The 13,367-nt window shown below is 42.0% G+C and overlaps 2 protein-coding genes across 2 annotated transcripts; both read right to left on the bottom strand.

Moving 5' to 3' along the window:
- The window catches only part of Erich1 (glutamate-rich 1), a gene marked incomplete at its 5' end in the record, with an annotated part of 52,793,804 nt that overhangs the window by 4,992,051 nt on the left and 47,788,386 nt on the right, over nt 1–13,367 (bottom strand).
- Defb51 (defensin beta 51) lies at nt 7,573–12,081 on the bottom strand. Of its 2 annotated transcripts, none has more exons than XM_087589059.1 (3): nt 11,940–12,026; nt 8,791–8,867; nt 7,573–8,249 (listed from the first exon to the last, which is right to left on the bottom strand). In XM_087589059.1, exons 2-3 carry the CDS (start codon nt 8,840–8,842, stop codon nt 8,113–8,115), a joined length of 189 nt encoding a protein of 62 aa, XP_087445185.1. In that variant the 5' UTR covers nt 8,843–8,867; nt 11,940–12,026; the 3' UTR covers nt 7,573–8,112.

Below are 13,367 nucleotides of genomic sequence, written 5' to 3'. Positions count from 1 at the left end.
AATGAAATTCTAGCATTGATCTAGTGTTGACGAGTCATGCGCCTACTTAAAGCCTGTCAGCAAATCTATCCATTCATAGCAGCTTAACCAGACAGGAAATGTCTTTTCCTCCTCTGTAACTTTCTATCTCTCTTCATGTTGCCTCTTACTTATTTCCTTTCTTCTTGAGGAATTATCTGTAACTTTATTTCTTTTAAGACAAAACTGTTTTTTTTTCTTAATGAAAACACATGCCTGACATGTGCTTCCTTTAAGAGCACTAAACTATTTTATCTATATTTCATATGTGTCTATTTCCTCTCATCTTTTTATTTCCAATGGGTTTCATCACACTTAGCATTTTTAGCTTTAGAAACCTTAATTTATCATGAAAATGAGGAAGTAGGGATTTTGTAATCTTTACGTTTTGAAAAGATTTCATAATCTTTAAAAAGCATGTTTCCTTATAACGTATTTTATATGTCATACAGGACATTCTTGCCAGGAGACTCCGGTTCCTCTTTTGTAAGAAACCCAAAATAGGCATTGAATAATCAAAAAAATAAAAAAAGGCGTTGGCTGTGGGACATGGGAAAGATATGCCATCATTGTGTTATATGGGCTGCCTGCTTATCAGTAACATTTACCACAAAGCTGTCAATGATTGACAGATATCCTATAAGAAATTGAGCTGGCAGCTTTTGTTTGTTTTTGTTTGTTTGTTTTTTTAAAGTCAGTGGTATTACTCTAGAATTCACCAAAAAGAAAACATAAACAAACAAACAAACAAACAAAAGACACCAGCAAAGGATAGGTTCTAGGTTTTCATAGCATCCAAGATTCTGTCATGCATAAAAAGACAGGGACTGGGATTAAAGTAATCCTTTGTTTGTGTAGAAAAGGCTCTAGTTCTTAAGAGACAGTGTTTCAGGGAGGTGTCAGGATGAGGATCCACACTCCATGAGCAAACACACCTTTTTGCTGCATAGAGCAAAGGGTGTCAGTATTCCTCTGAAACACCATGGAGGAGGAGTTGGCAAGGTTCTCAGAGCCAGAGGTCAAGGTGAACCAGAATTTGAAGAAAAAAAAAAGCACCGACCACAAAATACATTTTAAAAGAGTGGTGTTCATTGCAGCTTTTATTCAGACTTTCCTTTGACTTAAAAAACAATGAAAAACAAATACTTATTTTGTTTTATTTTTATATGTATGAGTGTTTTACCTGCCTGTGTGTTTATGTACCATATACATGCCTGCTGCCCTTGGAGGAGGCAGCAGGGCAAAGGGGTGTCAGAACTTCGGGAACCCCAGTTATCACACAGACACTGGAAGCTAAATCCAGTTCTTCTGCAAGAGCAGTGTTTTTAACTGTGGAGGCATCCCCAAAGCCCTCGGTGTTGAATGTTCAGATAGTGCTTAATTTGGGAGATTTGAATGGTACCCGTGAGGCTTGTCACCCTTGAAAACAGCTCATGGTGTTTAACAGACACGATTAACCCTTTAGAAGACAGAAATAAAATTTAAAAGTGAAGTGTGAACAAAACCATTTTTTTTTATTACCAGCAGAAGGAGACGCAATAATTCTCAATATCTACAGAAAGCCTTTGGGTTTGTCAAGCTCTTTCTTGAACACATTTTGAAAAATTATCAAGCCTTTCAGAATTTTGTAAGAATTGATCTAACTGGTGGTTTCTTTCCCCAGACAGACTGAAAGAGGAAGCTCATTTGTGGATGCAGAGCCACAAGGTGGCGCAATAAGGCAAGTTTCTTCATGCCCGCTATCCATACACGCTGGTAGCTCCCCTTAGGAGAAGCCAGAGTGTACCTCATGTATACTTATTTGTTTACTTAAAGACTGTACATGGACTGACCCTGGGGCTCCAACCTCATAGGTAGCAATGAATAGCCTAGTAAGGGCACCAGTGGAAGGGGAAGCCCTTGGTCCTGCCAAGACTGAACCCCAGTGAATGGGATTGTTGGGGGGGTGGTAATGGGGGGAGGATGGGGAGGGGAACACCCATAAAGAAGGGGAGGGGATTAGGGGAGGATGTTTACCTGGAAACCGAGAAAGGGAATAACAATTGAGATGTAAATGAGAAATACCCAATTTAATAAAGATGGAGAAAAAAAATGTCCAGTGCAATGAATTTGACTGCATCTACTTGAAAGTACAAATATAGCTGTCTTAGAATGTCTTGCTACCACAAGATATCACAGGAATCCCATGCAGATAACTGTTATTTAAAAGAAATGAACAAGGTGAGTGAGGATGTGGAAAAAGTAGGCTCCTGGGCATTGCTGGTGAGAATGTGGAATGTCACAGGACTATCGAAAGAGGATGAAGGGTCTTCAAAAGGCAGGAGGCTTGGGTGGGTCGGTACGACCACATAACCTAGCAATCCTACTTAGTTCATGAAGTGGAAACTTAAAGTCAGTTATGTCAAATGATGGCATTTGGTGTCAATGTGACACCAGGTGAAAGGACGTTTTGCTATAGCAGACACGTGAATGGACACACAATGTTTAGAAGAAATATAATTATGACTCTATAGACATTGGGAGCCTGGGCATTGGTTCACTTTGCTCCACCTCGCTAGTCTTGACTGACGGCACACATGTACTGGTTTGCCTTACATTTGCTGCGCCTCACTTTCAATGACTTCCTAGAGAGAAACTTGACAAAGGACTGGTTGTGAGGGTCCTGTGGCTTCTTGCTGCTCTGTGGACTCGAGCAGGTGGGCAAGCTGTGCAGTTTCTTCTGGATTAAACAGCCCTTTGAGCTGACTCATGAGTGGTGTCTGCTGAGTGGACTGGACTGCAGCTGCTGGTTCGTGTTTGGTGTTTGCTAGCGGACTGGACTGAGAACAATGAAGATTGGAATTGCTCTGAAGAACTATTTCTAAACAGGTCTACTTCCCTTGTATCCTGATAACCTTTCTTTTCCACTGCCTCTAGTGGGTGGTGGGCTATAAGGGAGGTTGAACGCTTATTAAACTAGGTTGTGGAAAATATATGCCTACAAGTTTATATCCAAAAGAAGGGAAAACAAAAAACTAGAATGGATAGTTGTGCACACACATACATGAGACTTTATTCACAATAACCTGGTTATGCCCTCGGTCTGTCTGCTTATCTGTGATGGCCTGTGTTGGTTGTCAATGTGACTACATCTGGAATGAACTGAAACCAAGCAAATGGGTATATTTTGGAGGGATTTTTCTTGATTGAGTTATGTGAAGTAAGAAGACAAACCCTAAACTCAGAGACCCACCTTAAGCCTTCTGGTAGCAGCCAATTTAAAGGACATGGTAGATAAAAGGGTTAAATGGGTTAGTATTTTTTTTTTTTTTTTAGTGAGAAGACTTACAATTTTGCAAAATTAAACAGTGACAGAGATAAATGGAGGTGATGATTGGTCAGCAATGGGGATATACTTAAAACGGAAATTTTAATATTACAGTAAAAATTGATTGAAATAGCAATAAAAATATGCATTCGAGTATATTCTTTTTTTTCTAAGAACTCTGGGGAGTGCATGCACTGTGGAGGCTGCTTCCTTCAGTAAGCAGGACCTTTGACTTCTCATCTCTGCATGCCTCACTGTATAGCCATGAGCATGCAATGCAGTCTCTGTTTAGAGCATACTCTGATGCATAATGAGGATACAGGAGTTGTACAGCCAGTTGGAACTCAGGTAAGTCCTGGTGACTTGTTTGTTCACATAAAGCACTGTGGTCAAACACTCCTCCATGCTGCCAGCCAGAGTTCCTAAGATTCTGTAGCCCAAGACCCCTGTTGTCCTGCAGAAACATAGCCCATCTAATCGCCTCTCCCTGTTCTGATGTTTGCAAAGCTTGGGTTTCGCAGTCTGTTCTTGATTGTTTACTAAAATAAGATTTGTCCAGCAGGTGATGGCATCCTGTCTCCCTGCATCCTCTTGATTTCCTATTCTGTATGCACAGATGTCAGGGCTGGAGGAAACAGCAAAACTCTTCGCACATCCTTTACGGGGGAAATATCCAGTCTCTGATTTTTGGACTGTGGTTCCTGCATTTCTTCTCATCCAAATCAGAGCTGAGGGAATGACAGCAATGAGGTAACAACTTACAGGTTGAGATTCTTGCTATTCTGTGCTCCAAGCACCAACCTTCCTTGACTCTAGAACTTGAGAGCCTAGCAACTCTCCCCTTTGATGACCACTCTCCCACCCTCTTTTATCCCTAGCCTACATCTCTCTCTCTCAAGTTGGCATCGGGAGGTAAAACCTTTTAATTGGTATAACTACTCTTGAAAATGCACTTTTTTTTGGTGCTAGTTTTATTCACTCCTTGCAGAAGGGTTCTTTTTTTGTGGTCTCTATCTTCCTGTGAATACGGAGTGGCTCTAATGCATTGCCTGTCCTGAACAAGAAGAGCTCAGAGGGCTGTCTGTAAAGCTCAGACAAGTTCCACTCTGCCCCTGATTCTCCAAGCTGTTCCCTGGGACCCAACCATCCCCATCAGAGAAGGCAACAGTGAGACGACAGACAGGCCAAAGTAAAGCTGTTGAAATCTCTGAGTCTGTAATGTACAGAGCACATGGCTTCTAAGTAACACTCATAGCCTCTTGTGGGTACAGTGATGTTGGTAAGAGTGCCAGCTTTGCCTGGTACCCTACCACCATCTAAGTCCCTGCTGACCACCTCTGTGATGCAGGTGGGATACATTTTTCTTGCCCCAGAATTGGAGCAACCTCATACTGGGAGGAGATCCTCATTGCTTTGAACCTTACCTCTGCTGTTCTCTGTGTGAAGAAAGAAACATTGCATGTGCCCTAGTTTACTAAGTCCATTAATTCTTCAAGTCTGTACCTAAAAGTTAAAAGTGATAGTGAATTTCAGGAAGCTCTGCTGGTTTATGTCTTCTTGAAGACTTAATCCTAGAGCTCTCACCACAGGCTGCCCGGCCTCTGCCTAAAGAAAGAGTTAAGTTATGGGTTCCACATGAGTGTCTGCCCCAGAGGCTTGGTGGTAGTGGAGTGAGCTTTTGTGTCATCCTTGATGCATTAAAGAATTTCTTACAGTGCTTTCTGTGTGGCTTGTTCCAGCATGTTCCAAGACTGAGAAGAGATAGCAATAAGGGTATTTTTTTAACCTAATATCCTCAAGGTAGGACATCAATAAAATATTTTAAGCTGTTGGTTCCAAGACTGAAAATACATGCAAGCATTACCACATGAAACTGACCACGCAGCAGGCAGGCTTCATAGACTTATGTGAATAAATAAATTTATTTAAAAACAGATAAAGAATGTGTGGGGAAAAATGCATGGGTAAATAGTTTTGAGTTAGCAATTCTACAATGTGTACTACTGTCAATATTTCATGTTGTACGGTAAATCTATGTAAAGTTACTTGCTAGTTAATATCAACATATGCTTTGAAACACGTAAGTGAATCGATGAAAGGTATGGATAGCGGTGGTAACTAATGAAGAATGAGTGATTCACACCTGGATCTCAGATCTGCACAGTCTGTTATCTGATCCTTGACTTCAGAAGATCTGATAATTCCCAGAGATGCCCGTGATTGAGCATAGTTTCAAACTCAGAAGAACTTGACAGCCAAACTGTAAAACAGATGGCGTTAGGCACCAGAGAACAACCAGTCTCTTATGTTCTATTCAGTGAGGCCCATCATGGAGACCCAGATACAGAACCTTCAGTGCTTCATATTTCTCTCCCTTGATATCTTTTGAAATCTTACATTTGTAAATATGCAATATACTGAATGTTATTTATTCATTGTTGTTTTAAGATCAAGGAAAGTTTTAATAGAATTTCGAAGAAAAAGCATGAAGAATATTAGCTGTAAATCTTGGCACAAGATGGGGAGGGGAACATTACAGGAAGAATGAAAAGTCCAAGTTACCAGAGGAAGCTTATTTAGGCTCTGGTCAACATGTGAAAAACAGATGAGAGGAAAGGTACACCAACCTAACAGAACCTTAAGGGAGATCTGCAGCAAGCATGTTAAGGGATAAGAATTCTGGGAAGGAAACATACATTAGCTCTTTTTTTTTTTATTAACTTGAGTATTTCTTATATACATTTCGAGTGTTATTCCCTTTCCCAGTTTCCGGGCAAACATCCCCCTCCCTCCTCCCCTTCTCTATGGTGTTCCCCTCCCCATCCTCCCTCCCTTGCCACCCTCCCCCCAACAATCTAGTTCACTGGGGGTTCAGTCTTAGCAGGACCCAGGGCTTCCCCTTCCACTGGTGCTCTTACTAGGATATTCATTGTTACCTATGAGGTCAGAGTCCAGGGTCAGTCCAATACATTAGCTCTTTAAAGGACTAATTAGCCCTACTACCTCCTCAGGTAGACCACCTTGAGGACTGTCCTTTTGCCAGATGATTGACAAGTCCAAGTAGAATGTTATGATTCCTCCAAGTCAGGAATTCAATTCCCTTGGTCATGAGGAATTTTCCCATAATCAACCTGTATTGCCACTGCAGAGGTGACCCTAAAATCATTTAGGAGATGGGCTGAAACTGGAGCATAGATAGAATTTACTTGTACCATGAAAACCTGCTTGCCAGAAGGCACAAATGTCTGGATTGGAGTTTTAGCTCCCATCCTCTTGTACAGCCCCGAGGATTCTGTGTTTGTTTACAGTCCCAAGAATGCAGATATCAGAAAGGAACTCAATCCTCTGTGGTAATCCCTCCTAACAGACCAGATAAACATCTTTATGCACATCTTTGCCAATCCAGGCTTGCAGCTAATGGTAACCCTCGATGACCTGCAAACCCACATTGCATTTGCATTAGGTAGCCACTGCCCAGGATCAGATGCATGGCTGATACTGTTTGTCACGTGTTATGAGGCCAGTTGTGAGCTCTTGCTTTCCACGAGACTGTGTCTGGTAAAAATGCGGGTGTGCCTGGCATTTTCTCCATGCCTCACGATTCCCTGACTACTCTGTACTAGTTCTGGCTTCCATCTTCTCTCCATTCCAACTTTGCATTGTACATCTAGGCCAAGTCCTTCACTGAGGCAGAACAGAGTGCCTCAGTATACCACAGCTAATGTCCAGATGAAGACAAGGTAAGAAACTATGAAATGTATAAAATAGTCACATCTATAACCCTGCAGGGAAAGGCCTCTGACTGTAATGTGAAGTCCCATCTTTCCTCAGGCTCCCACCCACATTTCCACAGAACACTGGGCTCTTACAGGTAGTGAACACGGGGGCTGTGGTGGCCACGTTCGTGTCAACATGACACAATCTAGAGTCATTTTGGGAAGAGTGACCTTCAGTGAAGAAACCCCATCAGACTCCCCTCTGGACAAAACTGGGTGATGTATTCTTGATTGATAACTAATGTGGGAGTGCCTATCTTGCTGTGGGCGGTGCTGCCCCTGAATTGGTGGTCCTGGGTTCTATAAGGAAGCTACCTAAGGAAGCCATGGAGGAGCAAGTCAGTGAGCAGCACCCCTCCTGGCCTCTGTATCCACTCCCGCCTCCCCATGCCTTCCTTGAGGTCTTCCCATGGTTTCTCTGGGTGATGGATTTACAAGTTATAAGATGAAAAGGAGCCTTTCCTCCACAAGTTATCTTGTCATGGTGTTTATTATAGCAATAGAAACCTAGGGAGGCTTCCTCCCCAGGCCACTGGGCCAGCCAGCCACCTCCTCAAGTGAGCTTTGCCTAACACTTTAGCCACTGCAGTAGCTTGTCTCCAGCTAACCAGAGTGAACTCTTTTGCATCCAGCCACGTTCCATATAGGCGGGGTTTCTTTGGAAATTAAAAGAGTCTTTGACTTTGCATTTCTATTTATTGTCTGTGATTTTCTTTTCTTTTTTTTTTGGCAAGTTTTTCAACCTCGTCAAATTTTGATTTCTGTATCTATCAAATGTGGACAATAAAGCAGAATGTTTCCAACGATTATATACAAGAATAAAAACCTTTGTAAGTGTTATAACATAGACAGATTCTTCAGATTTTTCTCCCTCCCTCTGCCTACCTCTTCTTTGGCCACAATAGCAAGCAATGGTGACGGCAGAGCTTTGTGTGGTGTAGACTTGAACCTTTTGCTCTCAGGCAGCAGGAGCCACACTGAGATGCCAGGTTCCTTGACCCTCTCGCGGTGTCAACTTCTTATTTTACAGCAAACAGTGAAGGCTCTGCAGGGGCCTCGGAAAGGCTCACAGTTTGGTGTTCCCTGCTTCAGGCAGATACCTCCTCGGAGGTAGCAAGGTCTTTGAAAATTGAGGGCGCTGGTGATAGCTAAAGGCAAAAAAAAGAACGTTTGCATCAAGTCTGGAGAAACTTGAGGTCACTGCTGTGGAGAAAATCCTCAGAGGTCACTGTTCAGAGCCTATGGAAAGTCTTTGCTATCATGCATGTCTACGGTAGCCGAGTAAGTTTGGTTCATGTCTACGGTAGCCAAGTGGGCAAGTTTTGTTGTCAGCTCTTCCTATCTATTTGGTAGAGAGGCAGCTGAAGATGGCTTTCCTAAGAAGACCTGGACCTGATGATCGTATACCAAAGGTACGTTCATAGCTAATTAATTCTCATTCTCTCTCTCTCTCTCTCTCTCTCTCTCTCTCTCTCTCTCTCTCTCCCCCCTCCCTCCCTCCCTCCCACCCCTCCCTTTCACCTCCCCCACTTTGGCTTTCCTTCTGTTTCTTTCAGCATTACTTGGGATAGAATCTCGTGTCTTGAATTTAGGGGCCCAGTCATCCCTAAGTGCTTTACTTTCCAATGATTATTAATTTCAGGAAAGGAAAAAGCAAAAATAACGAGAAAGACCGTGATTGGTATTTACCGTGCAGTACCTGGAAGATGGCAAGGAGAGCCAGGAAAGCATGGATTCTCATTATTGTGGAGTTGGGTCCCGAAGACCTGACAGTGAAAGTCAAGAAGGCAAAGAAAGTCAGGAGGCTGTTTCTCTACCAGAGGAACTCATGGTGGCCCAGAGGTCTTTACTGAGAGCAGCTGTTAATAACATCGTTATTCACAGTTTAGAGTGATTTGATTATTTTCCTTTGCTAATAAAATCATGCAAATATTGTACTGTCCTAAAGCCTGGATTGTGCCCTCAGTCGATGACAGTGACGCCTCACAGTGGTACGGTCCTCTGGGCAGACTCCCCAGGTCCTACCCATTGCTGCCGGCTTCTTCCTCCTCCTACTGGATATGAAGATAAGGGTTAGGTGAACCTGAGATATGAATATCAGAAGGACACCACACCATGACACGCAGTCAGGCTACTTCCAAAAGGAAACTGAGAATGGTCCCTCACAAGTCAGGACAGGATTCTGAAAACATGTTGATGTGCTGGGTTATTTCAAATCGCCTTAAAAGGAAAATCCCCTGTGGTTTGGGACTGGGTATCATCTTAGTAGATATCTATGCTAAGACAACAGGGACATTATCCTTGTCAAAAAATGGTAAAAAGAATACATCCATTGACTTCTGAAATTTGAATATCAATGTTTGCTTGCACTTATATTTATTGTTTTTATGATTTAAAAACATGTATTACAAAATATCAAATGATAGAGAAATATTAAAAGTGAAAGGTTAAAAAAATTGCTTCTTGCTTACAACCATTATTTATAGTTTAGAACAGTGGTTCTCAACCTAGGGGTCAGATGATCCTTTCCTCGATTAAGGGTTGTCTAAGACCTTTGGAAAACACAGATATTTACATTATGGTTCATAACATGGCAAAATTACAGTTATGAAGTAGCAATGAAAATAATTTTATGGTTGGGAGTCAGCATGGCATGGGAAACTGTATAAAAGGGTCACAGCATGAGGGAGGCTAAGAACCACTGATATAGAGTGTTTTCATTATTTTCCTTTGCAAATAAATTCATGTAAATGTTACTTTAAATTTAGGATATGTGTGTGATCGATCTTCATAGCCAGCTCACCTACGTTTTTTCCATTTAAAGGCTATCTGGATAAATCTCCAACTTTTGTTTAAGTGTATTCATCTTAAATGTGTGTGTATCTTTAGAAATGTATGTGACTATGACCTTGCCTGCATTCTTAGAACTGGAACATTCTAGCAAAATGTACTTCAAGGTTTACCACATGTTACGAATTGCTCATTTGGAGACCACCATATACTTTACTCTTACTAATGTGTAAGCATTAACTATTAATTATTAACTCTTAATATTATTGCTGAGACTTGTTATCGGAAATTACCTTGATCGTTGTCAGTGAGGTGAGTGAATAATAATATTTCTGTTTATATTAATATGCAATGTCATTCTTTTTTTTCTGAGATTGAAATGTTTTTCATGGCCACTGGCTATCTTTGTCTCTGCCGACTCATTTTCAGGCCGCTGCACTCCTATTTCTTAGTGATTCCAAAGGACTCCATGTATATTTAAGCTACTTGCCTTTCCTTGTCACATGTATCCGAAAGATGGCTCCTGATTTGCCTTTGCCTGGCACTTTGTCATCCAGTGGCTGACATTCATGGCTGTGCCCATTCCTCCCCGGTATATTATTCATGTCCATCTTCTCTTAGGGATGCTCATTTTATTTGTGGTTTAATCTAATTCTGTCTGCATTTTTGGGTCAGGGCAAGCCTTAGTCCTTTCAGACCTGGATTGGAGACAGTTCTCAAAACCCGTGGCAGCCGTTCACTCTCAGTCACAATATGAAGAGTGGGTTTTGCCCCATCCAGAGATACGAACTTCCGAAGCCCACAGAAATCCCATCACCAAGTGTGGAATCTCATATAAAAAGCACAGGTATGGCTTCTTGCTAGTTTTTTTTAGGAACTGAGTCTGAGAGACTTTGACCACACAGCACTGTGAGGAATGGAGATGTTGGGGAGTACAGCAGGGTACTGTGAAAGGACGTTCCTCATGCTCTCTGGCTACAAAATTCCAGAGCTCTTAGCACCAACCTTGCCCAGTGTGCCTGGATACCACTGGTTGCTTAGGGACTCTATTATCCTCATCCCTCTATCCTCATCCTTCAGGTTGTATCTCCCCGTGCTAGCTGCATTCGATCTTACAAAATAACCCCTGACTTACCTGATCAAGTTGGAAGCTTTGGTACTGCTTTGTTAACGTGTTAAATCGAAATCGTAGGAGGTTTTTGTTTGTTGTTTGTTTTTGTTTTGTTTTTTAGAAAAAAGAGTCAAGAGCCTGATGTAAGGGTTTGCCTTAGTTGCATTTGTCTTACTAGCATGTCTCCTTGGTTCTGTGTGTAATAAGGTTTTCCTATAGATCCAGGATGTTTCCCCAACATTGCTGACAGGATGAACAGTTGTGTTTTATAGTTTCTCTGCAAGGCTTTCACTTTTCTATGATTGGCAAGGATTGCTGTTGTGTTCTGTTTTCCGAGGAGAAATCTGTTGATTTTGTGTTCTATCTCACTGCTGGAATTCTAATGTTCCTTTACCTTTTGGTGGTTATCTCTCCCATGTGTTATAAGTGTTTGCCTTAATTGCACTTAGCATTATGTTTAGTATGGCTGTGAGAATACATGGCTAAAGCAATCGATGCATACAAGCCATCGTAGCAAAGAAGACGTAGTCACAGGAGGCTCCATGGCAGCAGGACCATGTGGCCAGAACTATTCACCTCCTCATAGCCTGGTGCAACAAGAAGCAGAGAACTCACCAGAAAACAGGTCTTGGTAAACCACAAGACCCACACTCATGACTCACCTCCTCCAGATAGATCCACCTACCAAAGGCTTCACAACCTCTCCAAAGTACCGTCAGCTGGGGGATTCGAGCATTCAAACCCAGGGTCCTAGGGGGATGTCGCAACTGTAACACTTCTTAGCAGTTTTTCAAACACAAACATGTAACTATGTAAAGATTGCCCCCTTGCCTCCTCATCTAATTGCACAGAATAACATTTAAACTGCTAGAGCCTCCAGAGGTCAACCTCTTAATCTATTATCTTACCCATGTCAGATGAGATAAAAGAACTTCACCTTACCAAGCCACTTGCCGGTAGACAGCCTTAAGTCTGAGGAACTTTTTCTTAGCAGAGCATAGGAAATGGCCTCATTTCTTCTTCATTTTCTTTCTCGCCCCTTGATACTTCCCATAAGAGGTACCAACTCCTTTAATATCCAAAAGCCAGAAAGGGAGGAAGGTGGTAAATCAGATTTTTAAAAATAGATGTTTCCGCAGTTTTTTTTTCCCCTCAACTTGTGTGATACCTTCCATCAAAAGCCTTTGATTTTTCTTCCAGAATGCGATTAAGAATTTCAACTCATGCATCAAGCACAGGTTGTCGTTATTGACTCAGATTTCCTTAGAGATCAGATTTGAGTCTGTGTCTAGTAGAGAAACTGAAAGAATTTTAATGAGCACACAAAAGCCTGATGCCTCTATGATCCTTCACCAGAGTACGCTCCTTTTAGGGTCTAGAAACAGTGAGACTCTGTTCAGCTCAAGAAATTTATTGGATAAGGAAAAAGTCAGAGGCATTTATCTAGCAATACTGGAAGAGTTGTTACTGTTTCAAGCCCTGAAAACAGTCCCTGAGAACATAGGGAAGGTGAGAAGAAAAACAGTTAAATGTAATTCTTGATTTTTAAGGACAGCGAAGTGAGGAAGAAGAGGTGGATGCTGAAGTAGCCTTGGAGGAGAAGAAAGAAAAGACTCAGGCATGGAGAGCTTCATGAGAGTCTTTTGAAATCCTTCAAGGTCTCATGGCACTGCCCTCTGGAAATGCCAGATTCTAAAAGGCAGATAACTGGAGAGTTAGAGCATTGCCTATCTCATCTCTCTCAGGAAAAAGAAAGCAAAAAAAAAAAAAACCCTTTTATTCTCTTCTTACTCAACCCTCTGGCCTGTACAATCCCAGGCCTCCCACATCATCTCTGTCAGGCCTTACGAAATCAACCTCCTCTCTCACTAGAAAATATCATTGCTTCTCTGTCATCCAGAGCTAGTTAGACCCTCTGATATATTAACCTGTCATTCCAAAGCTAACTCACCCATCGTTCCAAGGCTACCTCCTACTGCTCTTTGTCTTCTTGGCGTCGAGCTCTTGGTATGAAGCATATAGAGAATGATGCCTTTCCATGACAATGAGACAGCTTTCACAAAGATGTGGAACCCTTCAACTCACTCCTGTCTGTCGACCTCACAGATGTAGACATTGACTACATGCCTCCCAACTCCTCCTTCGGTTAACAATTTCCAGTCCCGTGGCAGCATCCTATCCACATCAGGGTATTCTTGAGCTAATGTAATAAGAGGGTAGACTTGCTTTGCTTCTGAAAACAAAATTTTACCCCTTCTCTGTCTTTGGTATAGCTGTGGTGAAAACGGGCTGCCATGCCCAACGATAACCTTGTCTGGAGCTCTGGAGTTGTATTAACCAATGCACACCGTCCTTCACTTTACCC

Source organism: Rattus norvegicus, chromosome 16 (assembly GCF_021556685.1).
Source record: "Rattus norvegicus strain SHRSP/BbbUtx chromosome 16, alternate assembly SHRSP_T2T, whole genome shotgun sequence".
NCBI lineage: Eukaryota > Metazoa > Chordata > Mammalia > Rodentia > Muridae > Rattus > Rattus norvegicus.
The sequence above is the reverse complement of the archived record's forward strand: the minus strand, read 5'-3'. Positions and strand labels throughout refer to the sequence as shown.